Raw genomic sequence first — 15,533 nt, 5'->3', positions numbered from 1 at the left:
AAGTCATGCATATTTTATACAGTTTAAATAATATTTGTGTGCCTTCTACTACCTGGTAGTTACAAGACCCTTGTTGTAGAGTGAGATTAATCTTCTTAAGGAAAAAAATGCATGAAGGTGGGAGTCTAGCAGAGCCAGATCTTGATTTCTTAACTAAAACGTACTTAGTATTTTAGTACATTAGTACATTAGTGAGGATCCCATGGTTGGCACCCAGGCTGGACTTCAAACATGACTCTTGACTTTGTTCATTTAAAAAACGTGGGAGATGAGGAAGTTTATATAGAAAAGAATGTTATGTTATCTTATTTAAAAGGTCAGGTTAACTCACAGGAAGCAACAAGGACACTTTCTGGCAAGATTAACAGGTATTTTCTGTACTTGCTGAAAAGGTTTTCAATCAGAAAAAAAAACTAATGCAGTTGCCAAATCTAAGGACTGGGAAGCTGCAATATTATATTTTAGTTCTTGGGTTTAGTTATGATGATTTTAAAGATAAAAGCCACAGAATCCAAGAATTATTGCAACATCTGTAAAATGAGAAATCCAGAACAAATGACAATACCTTATCATATGGATAGAAGGTGATTTGTGTTGATCCACCACCAAGATCGAGCATTCCAGCCAATATAGCAGATGGATTGGTTAAACTCCCTGTGAACATGACAATGCCACACACCTTTAATACAAAATGCACATGACAGCAGCCCTTCCTGCACAGCAAGCAACTATACCATTAACTAATCTATAGGCTGCAAGTTAGTTGTACTGTCCTCATCTGCATAATAAAAAGCACTAAGGAATTATTTTGCACATCCCTCATAGATACAGAGAAGAATGTACTTTACTGCAGCTAGAGAAGTAGGAGTTGATGTACCTTGTTTATTGCACATCCCTGACATTCTAAATTCTAATTGCTTGTCATATGTCCGCTCATAAATCCTCTGCCTTAAATAATTTGGGTCACAGATGTGGAACAAGCATGCAGATCAGAATGCCAGAACCAATCATCTGGATACTTTTTCTGGGTTGGCAACCCAAGAATTTCATTGGCTCCTTCTATACTTCAATATAGGTTTGCTTTGAAGCAAACTGCAATTAACAAGTGACCACTTTGTCACTAGTAAATTAATGTAATGGTTGGTCTCAATGAGCAAAAGTGAGCCGTGTAAGGGGCAAGACAAAAGCATTCATTACTTTGCTGAAAGGACATGTTCATCTTTTTTTAAAAGAAAATCTCCTAGTACTCTTAGAAACTACAGTATAACACAGAATGCCTCCAATATAATTGACCATACATACCTGTCAAAAAGTTTACAGTAATCCAAGCAAAAATGCCTAAACAGAAAGAAAATATTTTAGCAATATAAATATGCTGGGTGAAACAATAAGAAAAAGAAGAAGTTCATTATAGTGATGGCAACTATTGAACATAAAGGCCAAGCTGAAGCTTTGCTGCCACCCTTCAAGTAAAGATGTGAAGGTGCAAGAGGCAGGTCATTTCAGAACATCTCAATAGGCACCAAGAGTGACACTTGTATAAATACATCATTATAGAAAATGTTTATCCATCCAACTTAAAATGGATTGAATAACTTGCCTTCATCTGTGCCATTCATGATTGAAACACTGTCTTTTCCAACAAGGAAAGGAGATGATTTAAAGATATCTCTGACCTAAGCAAAAAAAAAGTCAATATAAAAAAGTACAAATGGCTCATATCAACACTTGTGGCTTATAACACTATCAACACTTGTGGCTTATAACACTGTCATAAAGGAAGTATGGGGGTTGCCATTGCTGGTCGACTAAAGAAAATGCTAGTTAGATGGCTAGGTCACCTTTAAGCACTTTTCCTTAACAGACCTAAAACACAAACATGTTCTAAGTTAGTGTCAGAAATGTCCTTCATATTCGTTCTGGGTTAGCGACTCATCAAATCCAAAGTTTCAGCACAACAGCCAAATGGTGTAATAGTCCTTCTTAACCCCTGTCTACAGAGTACTGGAGTTCATCACTGTAGACACTGCCAGCTTGCTTCATGTACCATTGCTTGCTGTGAGCAAGATGCAAAATGTATTGTTCGAATCCTGGCTCTACAACAGGGTAGGAATTCCCTTACATACCACGTGTGCCCTTCCCTTTTCCAATGGGAATGTTTATTTACTGCATCAGGGCTTGTGCAGACAGGCAAATGCAGCGTAGGTTCAGGTGCATTCAGCTTGCATGCTTTTGAATACCATTTAGTTGCATCTGACTTGCATCAAGCTGATTTTGCATGCTCTTTGACTAGTTTGGACCAATACGTTCTTTAGTACTATAAAATCGAATGACAACACGCATACACACAAGCCATCTAAGCAGTTACCATATCCAGCAGCTTCTGCGCCTTCTCTCCTGGTAAAAGACGTAACCCCGCTGTGGCTTTGAGGACAAGTGGTGTGGAGCTCCAGAGGTCATCGGGTATTTCTTTCATTGCAATATCCAATAGTTCCTTTATTCCTACAGCACACTAACAAAAGGAATAAAAATAAACGTAAATGATGTACACACCTTTCCACAGGTATGGAAATATAGATTTTGTACAGCTGAAAGAGGAACTAATTACTTATGGAATAATCTAGATATTATCTTGCAAGCTTACCCTGGAAATGCTTTACTCTTATCAAGCTTTACTGACTTTGTTAAGTCAGAGACAGGTGTCACCAGAAGTTTGAAAGCTGCTGCTGGACTTCACATCAACAGTGCATAATAGTGTTAAAAACCTCATAGTTAAAGCATAACTTTTAGTGTAGTTATTTAATGATGGTCTCTTCTCTTCAGTGGATTCTTCATGAGTAAATTGCAGCGAGGCACCTGAGATCTTCCCTGTGTAGCCTGCCTGGTGCTATTCAGCCTTCTAAGACAGCCATGGCTGGGCCCTGCAGCTGTGCACGGAGGTCCCCACTCATCCCCACAGATTGCTCTGTAATCCACTTGAAGTAAAATTATGGGCCCCATCCAAAAACAAACTGGGACTCGGGTATAGGGCCCGCCAGGATTGTTTTGTAGAAAAGGCTGTGCAGCACTAATCAAGGCAACATAATGAAGACTTCAGACAAGGAGCTGAAAAAGGATTTACGAATGGGTAATACGTAGGTGGTCCATAAAGGACAACTTTATAAGAGTGTCATTTAAGAGGAATGAAGACATCTAAAAAGGGGATACCGTTACTTGAATCGGTTATGCTTATATTAGTGTAAAATCGGTCATCTGTGTGGAAAGTAATGATACACCGAACGTCCAGACGGGCTAAACCAGGGACAGGCAAACTCAGCCTTCCAGCTGTGATGTAACTGCAAATACCATCACAACTCTGGAAGTCATGCCCGTCACTGTCAGAGTCTTGCAATGCCTCATGGGATTTGTTGTGCCACAACAGCTAAAGTGCAGAGGTTGCCTCCCGTGAACTAAACTGTCTTTTGAACATGGTATTTGGTTTGTCAATTTGTTAGTTTGTGTGCTGACTAACCAGGCAATGTGCATTTACTCATATGTCATGTCTGGCTGTTCATATTCGTAGCCTGCAGTACGACCATACTGGGAGCTCATGGTGGAGACTGGAGTGTGCTGCACGGGCTGTTACACTGCTAAGAGAACCATGCTGATTCCCGTTCCATTGGCTGCAGACAGTTATTCGGATTTTACTTCCTGTACTCATGTGAGTAAGGACTTATTTTATGCCTATTGATGCACACCATTGAGTATTCTCTTTGTTTATTATATGGTTTATGATATACTTATGAACTGGAGATACAATTGTGAACCGGCCCCGTGAAGATCGAGGCATAACATCTTAACAAAATACAGCGGTGTTGGGTTTCCTACTGCCAATTTATAAAAGGGGATTGGCGTTTGTAGACCTTACTTCTAAGGTGTACTTTTAAGGCGAGCTGCACTCCAAGGGAGGTTGTAACAAGTAAAAATAAATGGGAGAACCGAAGGTGGAAGTTGGATGGATTAACAGAACATGACAAAATATAAACCAAATTGTGCAATTATGAACACTTTCTGGTTTGTCAGCCGTTCTGTGTTATAAACGAATATGGAAGAAACCGGTTCAAAATTCGCTACACATCAGAGATCAGCTGAGAGACCACATAAATCACATGAATATTCTTCAAACAAGTGTAGCGTATAGTCAATTTACTTTAACACACACACACGATTTACTATGAAAAGACAACCTTCTATATACAAAAATGGCATGTGAACAGAAGCCCAGAAATTGGCCACGTGAAGACTGATGTATACTGATACATCCTACAACAAATGCTCTTGTTGCTCACATAATTTAGGTAAAAGCCTTCTAAAATGGGTAACAATTAGTGAACCTGTGCATTGCTTTGCTTGTGCAGGGCGAAGTTCACTTTAAAACAACTGTCGAAAATAAAAAATCTGATTTCTAAAAGGTCTCATGTATATGGGCACCAAAATACATTTGTCTAAATGCGTTTGAAGCCAATATCTAAATAAATCTGAAAGCGTGGAATTTTTTTTTTTTTAATGGCTGAATTCACGCCTACACATTCAGCAGCATCTAGGTGCGTTTGGCACCAGGGCTGTTTAGACCTTTTTTTTTAGCAGGCGACACTCTTAATGGAGACATCAGGGGTCTATTAGACCTCTACGTCTCCCCTGTCGTCCACTGCAGATGATCAAGCACAGGTTTGTTACCAGCATTTCTGCTGGATCAGAATGGACATTTCCTGATCTCCTCCCACTTGCCATTCTGACACCTTTTGCCATGGTCCCGGACCAGCAGGAGAGCCCAGAAACCACGGCGGGGGGTGTGGCACCACCACAAGCCGGTACAAGTGGTCCAAATCTTTGAGTACTTTGAAGCCCTCCGCCTGCTGGAAAGAACAGTACATGACGGTATAACTACTTCAAGATCAGGATGTAAATGTATATCCTATCATTTGGAAATGGTTAAAAAGAGAACCAGTCACAACAACTGGTCTTCTGCCAGAATCTGATTGTAATTGTTTAAGCTTGTATATGAAACGATTGTGTTACCTTTTTGTTTAGCTTTTTATGCTTTGACCACTATTGCACAACTGCCAGAAAACAGGTCCTGTTCCGCATTGATATAGTTACCTAAATAGGTACAGTGTTCCTCCACCCAGTGCAAATAAAGAGACAAAAAGCATCCCAGTGCCAATATAATCCTAACCATTTTGTGCTCCAATCTATGCCAGAAAGCCAAGTCTTTGGAGGCCAGATGTACACACTATTTTCAGTAAACATAAATCAGAGGCTCCGAGTCAAATACAGACAGGGCTACAGAGCGGTACAATGTTTTAAAAAGGTATATTAGTGTAAATGGTCCTTTACTATTCTACACATCTAGATTGTGGAAAATTACAGAAAGTGTCTAATGTAGGGGTAGGCAGCCTTGGCACTTCAGCTGTGGTGACACTTCAAATCCCATCTTGCTCCTACGAGTCAGGCCTGCGACTGTCAAGTCTTGCAATGCCTCAAGGAACTATTAGCCGCATCCATTTCAGCTAGTCTGCTGATGTTGCCTACCCCTGGTCTAATGTATGCCACTACAGACAAAAAAAAAACCACCAACAAAAAAACCCACAGCTAAATCAATTTGCAAATGCTTACAGGTGACTTGTACACAAAGAATCTAATTAATAGAAAAGGACACGCTACATTGTCATGAATAATGTCTCAGCTCACAGTCACCATATCCACAAAATGCTGCATAATAATTGGTCATCTTACTGGGTTAGTCAATATACATTCCTGAGTTAGTTTACTAGGTAAATCAAATTAATCCAAGCTGAATATCAAGATAAACAAGAGTGTCATACATTCCATGATGTACTTTTTTTAAGCCGCTTTAATTAACAAGAAATCTTATTTATAAAATTGTCAATTTACATAAATTTGCTGTTAAAATCCACAAAAATCCCTGGGTGCAACAGAAGAAAGCCTAAATTACACCTTAAGACATGCTGAAAAGAGAAAAACCTGACCCCTATATTGTCCCAAACACTGAACCTCCTTTATTCACTCACCGATATGCTATAGCATTCCCTACAAATGCCTTGGATTTAACGTTACAAATAAAACCTGTAATCCTGCTGCTACGATCCATCCATCACTAGGGCACTTCACCCTGCAATGACATGACTAGATCATTCTCCCAAGCACTGCATACACAACTACATAACGGAGATGGTTGGGTTCTTTATTAAATAGTTGATCACAGATTTTTGGGGACAATGGGTACATATTTACACACACAAATATTAGGGTGAAGTTCTCCTTTAAAGCAATATGTCACTATAGCATGTAATGTTAATGGTCTTTCAGCCCTTATGTGCATTACTTCTGTTCCAGGATGTGCTTGTTGAAGGTGCCGCATTCATGGATTAATGCAAAAAAGTGTAAAAGGCCACATCAAGCGAATCAAGAACTTCTGTCAAGCCGTTTTGCATGACCATGAATGCACAAAGCATGTAATAGCTGTCCATAGGTAAAGACAAATATTTGTGACAATGTACAGCCAGTAAGAGGTGTATGCAAAAAGTCTTGTATTACCCATTACACGGCTTTAAGTTAGCAGCTGCTTAGAAGCTATTACTCCCATGTTACCAGCATTGGGTAGCTAAACAAAGCAAGGGTCCTTTTAATTAATTCTGAAAATATTCCCTTCCAGTTCGCGCACACATGCGTGCGTATTATATATATACATAAAAATAAATATCCGCTTCTTTTTTGCAGCTACTAAGGAAGACCATACTGATGTACTAGCTAAAAAGGTCTTCACTCTATAGTCACTTGACCATCTTAACTGTTGAAATTGGAAATCTAACGCAACAGAATCTATTTAGAGATTTACTAATGATGTTTGACGATGTGGTATACCCAAGAACCTCTCTAGGGGTGCCACATTCCATGCAATGGGCTGCTTGTATTTTGACTTCAAGTTCTGGACAGAATTTTGAGAAAAGAGAAGGCTGGTAGTTAAGGATTCTAGCCCTAAGGATTAGGCCCACATGTGGTGGTTGCTGCCCTCTGCTTCTGCCCTTTTGGCAAGCTCACATGTCTACTCCAGAGTTCCCTCCATTGAAACGCACATCACGCCCAAAATGGCTCTCTCTAAGGTGAAGGTGGATCCCGAAAATACTGTCTGGATCCACCCAGCTGCGTGATTGACAGCTGGCTCTGCCTATCTAGAGGCAGAGCCAGCTGTGCCCTCCCCCTCCCCCTCCCCGTCCGTTCCTCCACTCAGCGCTGGGAGATGATCGGAAAGTGAGCGAGCAACGGTATGTGTTTGCTCACTTCCCGATCAGCTTCTTTGTCACAGGTCGGCTCTAACTAGGAGGATGAGTGGAAATCACTCACCTCATAGTTCTCCTTTAAGAAATCAAATAACATATGAGCTGGTGCTTGCTCTCACTGTTCACACTTGTGTTATGTGCAACACATTTGTGGTGCCATTACTTGTTAATGGCACCCCAAATGTGACCGTAAAATGCGTCTTTGCCGGTGCGCCAAATGCGCACAAACACATGGTTAAAAAAAACCTTGTGAAGCTCGCAGCTGAAACTGCTGCATGAGCTTCTTTACCAAGTTTCTCGCGCATGCAGCAGTCCATTGAAAAGAATGGGCTGACATGCAGAAAGCGCATACAAACATGCACAAATGCGATACGCGGTCACTTGTGAACTGAGCACTAGTAGATTATGAATAGTCATGTTGATGCTGATCACACCCCTATTACTGTGTTGCAAATAGATACATTTAGCCACAGAATTGCTGTAAACAATCTCAGACTGTGCTGATGATTGCCTTTGGCAGATAGAAACAATGTTGCAAACAGGGGCGTATTTACCGAGAGGCAAACAAGGCGTTTGCCTGGGGCGGCATCTTTCCAGGGGGGCGGCCCTAAGCAAACGCCTTGTACTGTGAAAGTCTGTCTCACAGCGTAAAAGCTCAGTGTCACGCATGGAGCCTGCTTGTGGAGGAGAGGGGGGGAGGGCGGGTGCCAGGCACTGAAGACGGGAGGGGTGAGCCCAGTAGTGAAGCGATCACTGCTTCACTGCAGCCAGCCACAAAACCGATCATGCTGCAGTGAGGGAAGAGCGGCTCTGTGATCGGAGGAAATGACGCGGTGATGGGAGGAGGCAGCACAAGTTCTAGTCAGCGGCGGGAGTTCTAGTCACCGGCGGGACTCTGACAGATGGCTGCTCCGCTCTGCACACAGAGAAACTTGTAGGGAGCAAAGAGGGTCACCTGTAAGGTAAGTGGATCGATAGGGGGTGAGCACAGTACTGAGTTTGCTCCATGTGTGAATTACATGGAGTGGGTTCAGGCAGAGCAGCGTTCAATGTTGTACTGTTGTATGGGAAATGTTATATGGCCTCTTCCTTTTTAGAGAGGAATGGAGGCAGACAGTGCTGGTCAGTATGTGGATACTTTTGCCCCTGAGGACTTGTCCACACCAATTGCATTGCGTTCCAGAGCGGGAGCTGCTGGAACGCACCGCAATTGCTCACAAACGTCCCCCTGCGTTCCGGGACGGGAGGGGGCGTGGCGATGCATTGAAGTCAACGTAACTGCAGCCACGCTCCCCCAACCACAGTGCATTCAGACGCATGGCAAAACACTTCCTGCGTTCCTTTCCACTGCAAATGCAAAAAATGCTGCATGCTCTATTTTTTGCGTTTGAAGTGGAATGGAACGCAGGAAATGTTTTGCCACGCATCCGATTGCACTACGGGCAGGGGGGGGCGTGGCTACAGTGCCATTGACTTCAATGCACCGATACGTCCCCTCCTGCCACAGAATGAAGGGGGACGTTTTGTAAGCAATTGCCATGCGTTCCAGCAGCTCTCGCTCTGGATTGCAATACAATTGGTGTGTACAAGCCCTCAGGGGTTCATAGAAGCCTAGGGATCATACCGAGGTTCTGGGAGAGATGGGCAGTTTCTACTTCTCACATACAGTATGTGTCTTCTTTACCACGGTGTCTCTCCGTGTGCATTGACTTACCTTGTCTCTCTCTTCTCCTGGCCAAACATCTCTACTGCGCATGCGCCCGCCCCACCATCCCTTTCGGCCGCCCGAGAATCTTCAAATCTTCGAACGGGACCGCCCGGTGGAGACACAGGTACGTTTTAGCCTTTTAGTAACTTTTTCAAATGTTTTTGCATATATCTTCTGATTGCTAGCTGATCTATATATACACACACCGCTTGCTTGGGGGGGGGGGGGCGCCCAAGTCTAAGCTTGCCTAGGGCAGCACAAAACCTAAATACACCACTGGTCCCAAAACAGAAAAAAAGGTAAATATACTCATTGCTTGGATGATCTGTTCAGCCACCTGACTCAGCATGGAGTATATTTACTTTTAAATTTGGAATGTTTTTATGGTGACTATGCAATATTGGTAATGAATAACCAGGTCTTTAGAAAGCATATGAATTAAAACGTTGTATGTTGTATACTTGCCTTCTCTGGCTCATCAGCATATGCAGACAATCCTGGCTTTATAGCTTTAAAGGTTTCATGGTCCAAATTGGGTACACCTAGTGAGAAAACACCAGTTAAAGCATAAACAATGCGTCATGACAGTATTATTAGCTGACAAAGATGTTAGAGAGACCATGACCCCATACTATTAATATCAGCACCTATCTAAGATTATATGTCAAGTTGCCTTGTTCTGTGCATGTAATCTTACTGTAAGTATTAAAATATGATATTAAATGGGTCTGAAACTGCTGCTTGGTGCCACCATCTTGGATATGACATCAGCAGCCCCAGCACTGTAATTCAAAAGACTCTCTACAGTGTTTCCCAGCTATCAGCTTCTCATTTACCTGATAACAGGGTAGAGGCTGACAGTAGGAGTTTGCATGCAGCAGAGCAGTGAATAATGCCAACAGAGACACCACCTCCACTCTGCACATGTTATAATCAGCTCCTCCTTTGTTTTCAATATTTGTGTGCACCAACAACTCTACGCCAACTGGCACTTCAGTTTACATTATTTATGGATGCGCTCCCAGTGTGCAGACCTTTCGTTTTGTTTGCTCCCCAGTGCTGATTCTGACTTCCATTCTGAGGGTGGCTCCTTTCTCTGTGTCCTAAGGAGCCACCCTCTACTGGGGACTGCGATCCTGTGCTATGACGCTGCCCGAGCCCCCAAGAACAGACAGTCTGACCTGCAAAACACCCTCCCTGCATCCTCCTCTCCTCTATATTGACAGTTGCATGTCAGCATCCCTACGTCATCAAGGATGTGGCTGCACAGTAGAGCGTTAGCACAATGCATGATGTGACATGTAGCACCTATTACTTAGGCCAGGAGCACACTCCCAAGTCTTGCAGAGCAACAAGGAGAGGTGAGGATGCTGCTTGGAAAAGGCAAAAGAACATGCAGGAAAACTATTACAGCAGAGAATTGTTTAATAAGGGGCACCGTTTTCAACAGCAAAAAAAAAAAGGTAGGCTTTAGTACTGTAACCTCAGCAGAGAAACATAGGGTCACTAGACTGGCTGAACTGTCTGGCAGGGTTGTGTAAATTAAAGAACTGGATTGATAGAAGCATAAACTTTGGAAGGGGGGAACAGCTCCTGTTTATTTTATTAGTATTTCTAACCATTGGCCTGGAGTTCAGCTTTAAAGTGCCTCTAATATGAGCAACATTTAAAGGGCTACCCTTATGAAAATGCCCGGCTGCTTTGTTCACCCACTGCCTTTATTACTTTGATCGTGGCAAGATCTCTGCAATCTAGTTTGCAAGACAGCACACCTGCTGTGGCAAGTATAAGGAAATCTTATTCCAACTGCTCAGAGTTTCATCTATTATATATCATGCAGAATGCCAATAGCAGTGTGGAGAACACCACAAAAGCAGGCCAAACAGCAAGAGATTCAGGGCGAATGGGGACAAAAGCAGGAGCTACGATTGGTACAACTTGACGCTAGAACCCCCATGAGATCTTAAAAGCCAACAGGTGACTCAGCTCACCAAACTTCATGTCATGCAATATCTACTATGAAGGGTCTACACCTAAATCTAATACCTCAGCATTAGTTAGAAGCTGGGACGTTAAACCACCATGCTGTTTCTTCTACTCTTATCAGTGGGATACTTGTGTTTGTGTTCCTTGGTTTGCACACTGGTTGCAGCCAATACGTGTGTCCCATCCTTCTCTTCATCCTTATGGCATTTTTTATTTATTATGAAGGGACAAGGTAGGTGGGATCCTGGAAGTACTCCAGGCAGATCTAGCCAATGATGTCCTCAAGAAATATAAGACAACATGGAATGATTAAATCTTCAAAGCTACACCTATAACTAAAATACCAATTTTGCATAGACTGGTTCCTAATAGACTGATAACCAAGGCAACATTGGGTTTGATTTTACAAAAAACTGGAAGAGGAAGTAGTGTTTTTGTTGTTGAGAACATCCCGATTCCACCCATTATCCTTGTACGGTATGCACAGAGCACTACAACCCATTTGGTGTGGCCAACAGGCACGTTTTTTTTTCTAGTCTTTATAAGCTTGTCTTACTGCATTAAGGCTCAGTTTTTGTTCCAACTTACCAGAGGATGTGCGGCTGAATTTATATACATGCACTCGTGTTCCGGTACTTCCAGCGTCAAACATTATTCCATAAAATACTTCCTGTGAAGCCGTTCTTTTACCACTTCCTTCTTCTTGTGGAAGCTTAAGGTCCATACTCTCGATTTCTGCATGGGAGCGAGGACTCCATGTGACATAGCTAAAGAACAGCATCACACACAATGCAATCAGCAGGAGACAGGGCAGCTTTGAGATCTTCATGGTTTTAGTGTCAAAAAAGCTGCAAAACAAATTCATAGATTTTTTTTTTTAATTTTCTTTAAGGCTACAGCACAATTTAAAAACAACCCTATTAGGAGAAAATAAAAGGGCCACTTTTTTTTTTTGCAGGCCCCAGGAAAGTCACCGTGATCTTTAAATTTTCTACTCAACAAACCACTGATGTACAAGCATGATCTACACTCAATATGTGTATCGTCAACCAGGGGAAGAGTAAAAAAAAAAATAAAAAATATATATGCAAAAATTACAGGAATGCCTAATTTTGCCAACACTGATCCCTATTATACTGTCGCATGTAGGCAAGAATACACATGACCCCAAAGTGTCCAATCCTTGACTTACAAAAGATACTGCGGTAGTAGTTCTGGTCCACACCATCCTGTCTTTCTTGATAGATTGTCTATTAGATCAGGGGTAGGCAATTCAATTTCTCAAGGGGCCACATGAGAAGCTGGGACTGTTGTGGAGGACCGAACCAATAGGGCCTATTGGTTTGGCCATCCACAACAGACCCAGTGTTGCAGGTGCATTGTGTTGCCATTCATTTAAATAGAACCCCAAACACAACTCCCCGCCACAGTGCGATCAACTGCAATACCGTGTGTGGCGGCTGAAAAAAAGTATTGCATGCAACGCACCTGCTGCACTGTAAAGCACTGCATAGGCGTGAACGGGCCCTTATGGTCCCCAAATGGCTCATACCTGTTTCTTTTTTTTCTTGGCAGACCACAGGCAGGAGTTGGAGGTATATCAACAGGAGCTGCAGGAGAGGATGGACACCCCATCATTACAGACATCCTCTGTAACGCTTGGGACAAGAAGACATTTGTCACTGGTTGTTAGGACCAGTCCTAGCAACAAATGACTGCAGAGAAGGAGAACCCTTGACGTCAGTTGCTAGGACAGACATGGACCGATCGATAACCTACGCTGGGCTATGGCTTGCAGGACTCTAACGCTCTTGTCTTGATTTGTATTGCACAAGTACTGCCTCCCTTAATTGTGTAAAGCTCTGCTCAAACTGTATACTACTCTAATGTTTGCACACAAATGTTCTGCAGTGTTTTTAAAGAAAACCTGTATTGAGAAAAATATTGATTTTGCCATTGCCGATTCCCTTCTGCTAGCTATATCTGTAAGAAATAAAAAAAAGTCAAGGCAATTGAACTTGCTGGATTTTTATTAAAGACGTTTCACTGGTAGTCTGACCAGCTTTTTCAATTTCTGCCAGCTGCTTGGCAGTCCCGCAATACTTTGAGGGAAGCACGCTCGATGTGAATTGGCTGGGAAACAGCTTCCCAGCCGATAAGGAAGCCGGAGGCTTCAATCAGCATCGAGCCGGCTTCCCGACTCCGGTATCGAGTACACGCCCAAAATTCTCAGTATAGGTATATCCCAAATTATAACTTATACAATAAAAAAAAAAAAAAGGGAAGAAGGTTTTGACTTCAGTTGTACTTTAAGCCTCTTTTGTAAAACCTAAGGGCTTCTTTTTAATAAGCTACAGAAGACAGAATGCATAGGTACATTTTTGGGAAAGGTGATTTAAAAGGTGAATGGCTGCAGGCACTGGCAGCCGTCATCCTATTGTAAAGCTCCTCTGCCTGCCACCGATTGCAAGTATCTCACAGAGGATTTTGGGGGACTCCTGCGATCAGCCCCATACCCTGTAAAGTGGACCTTTACCCTCTGTTCACTAAAATTTCACATCAGCATCTTGCAATATCTCATTGGGAAAGTATTTTTGTTTAATCAACAGCTGAGTATTGACATACGCAGCATATGTGCCAATACACTCATCTGTTAAACTCCTATAATAATTACAGTAATTATTATAATAGTTATTACAACAATAATAACACCTATAACTACAAATATAACAACAACAACAACAACCAATAATTGATATAGCTCAGCTCTTTACGATATAAGGAAGACAGAGTTACAATACAAAATCGAAACAAGATAGTTAAGGTGGACCCTACCCATGAGAGCTTACAATCTAAGATCTCACAAGATCTCAGGAGGAAAGGTTCTTTCTTTTATCAGAAAAGTGTATACATGGAAGAAGGTGTAAGGACATTGTTGATATTTAAATAGTAGCGCCAGAGTCTGACCTGCAGGGGGACATAGACTGCAGAGTCTGGGAAAAATGGGGCAAAACAGAAGCAAATGAGAACTTTATTAGATTTAGTTGGTAGAGTGTAATAGTGTAATAGTGTAATTACCCTGTTTCCCCAAAAATGAGACCTACCCTGAAAGTAAGACCTAGCACTATTTTTCAAGATTCCTGTAATATAAGACCTACCCCGAAAATAAGACCTAGTTTGGTGGTAGCATGTGAGGGGGAACTTGAAGAGCAGGAGAGATGGTATCAGCCTGCAGGGACATACTGTATTAAGGGGATGAGAGGGGACTCCCTCCGGCCAGCGCAGTGACAGGGAGCACTCCAGTACTATACTTGGCCAACGGTCCCCCTGAAGGCACTGCTTAATGTAATGGTACTGTAATGTGTACCGGTAAATGATACCGTACTTTACCACACTGTCTGATGTCCCCACTGCTGCACCGCAGTCCCTGATGGCAAAGGAAGCCGGCGCTGTAGAAAGCAAGGCTGCGGCGATGGAGGGAGCAGAGCGCATTAGCCGATACTTCCTCTATAGCGCCAGTTACTGTGACAGGCGGAGTGATACCAGATAACTTTGGATTGTTGTACATTTTGTTGCACATAAAAAAAAGAAAAAAAAAAAAAAAAAGAGAAGAAGGACATCCCCTGAAAATAAGAAGACCTAGTGTGTTTTTTGGGGCAAAAAAAAATATAAGACAGTGTCTTATTTTTGGGGAAACACGGTAGGTATATTGGGGAGAGGAGAGGTTCACTTTAAGGGTTGATTAGAATGTACAACTATAAAATGGAATGGCAAAAATGTACTCAAACTAGAACAGCAATATAACACAATGGAACACAGTTATAACTAAGTAACTATCCTAGAACACTCTGATCAGGGAACAACCATTCATCCTGGCGTTTATATCATATAATAAACAGTTCCAGCACTCTAGAGTTACAATACTGACTTCCTCCGGCTACAGTAGGGTCTATCACATAGAGAAAGCGATCAAGGACAAGGTTCTATACAGACACTTACTCGTACATAGTCCACAGCCATACCAGAGTCCGGACACTTCCAGAGAGCCGCCCAACACAGCCGTAACTATTAAATACCTCCACATCACTCTCCGATCACCTTCTATGTCTGGGCGGGGCTGCCATTCCATCCGTATGACGCGTCTACAGCTGCTGGCATCATCAGAACTCCCTTCTCACAGCGGCCATCTTTAAAATGGGAAAATTGCTGTTTTCGGATTGGTCTCCGTTGGTGTATAGTAAAATGACGTAATATTATCATGTGATTATGTCAGGTGACTACAAAATGGGCGGAGTTAGGAAACGGCAAAGAGATTAGAGAAGCATATATTTGCTATCTAAGGGGAGCTCTGAAATGTGTACTTGGAGCAGAGGGTTGTATTAGGAAGCTTGGTGTATGTATTAGGGAGCAGTGTGAGGTATAGGAAGCTGTGTGTATTGAGAGCAGTGTGAGGTGGAGAGTGAGATATAGGGAGCTGGGTGTATTGGGGAGCAGCGTGA

The 15,533-nt window shown here is 42.4% G+C and overlaps 1 protein-coding gene across 1 annotated transcript in view; it reads right to left on the bottom strand.

Moving 5' to 3' along the window:
• ENTPD6 (ectonucleoside triphosphate diphosphohydrolase 6 (putative)) overlaps positions 1-15,151 on the bottom strand; it is a 26,153-nt gene extending 11,002 nt beyond the window's left edge. Inside the window, exons 1-7 of the mRNA XM_018573028.1 lie at positions 15,034-15,151; positions 11,623-11,882; positions 9,514-9,590; positions 2,369-2,512; positions 1,601-1,676; positions 1,303-1,338; positions 566-654 (exon numbers count right to left, since the gene is read on the bottom strand). Of these exons, the coding sequence (XP_018428530.1) occupies positions 566-654; positions 1,303-1,338; positions 1,601-1,676; positions 2,369-2,512; positions 9,514-9,590; positions 11,623-11,882; positions 15,034-15,041 (690 nt within the window). The 5' untranslated portion in view covers positions 15,042-15,151. The remainder of the gene's footprint in view (positions 1-565; positions 655-1,302; positions 1,339-1,600; positions 1,677-2,368; positions 2,513-9,513; positions 9,591-11,622; positions 11,883-15,033) is intronic.
• Between the last annotated feature and the right edge of the window lie 382 nt (positions 15,152-15,533).

This window comes from Nanorana parkeri, unplaced genomic scaffold (assembly GCF_000935625.1).
Source record: "Nanorana parkeri isolate BGI_ZX_2015 unplaced genomic scaffold, ASM93562v1 scaffold46, whole genome shotgun sequence".
NCBI lineage: Eukaryota > Metazoa > Chordata > Amphibia > Anura > Dicroglossidae > Nanorana > Nanorana parkeri.
The sequence above is the reverse complement of the archived record's forward strand: the minus strand, read 5'-3'. Positions and strand labels throughout refer to the sequence as shown.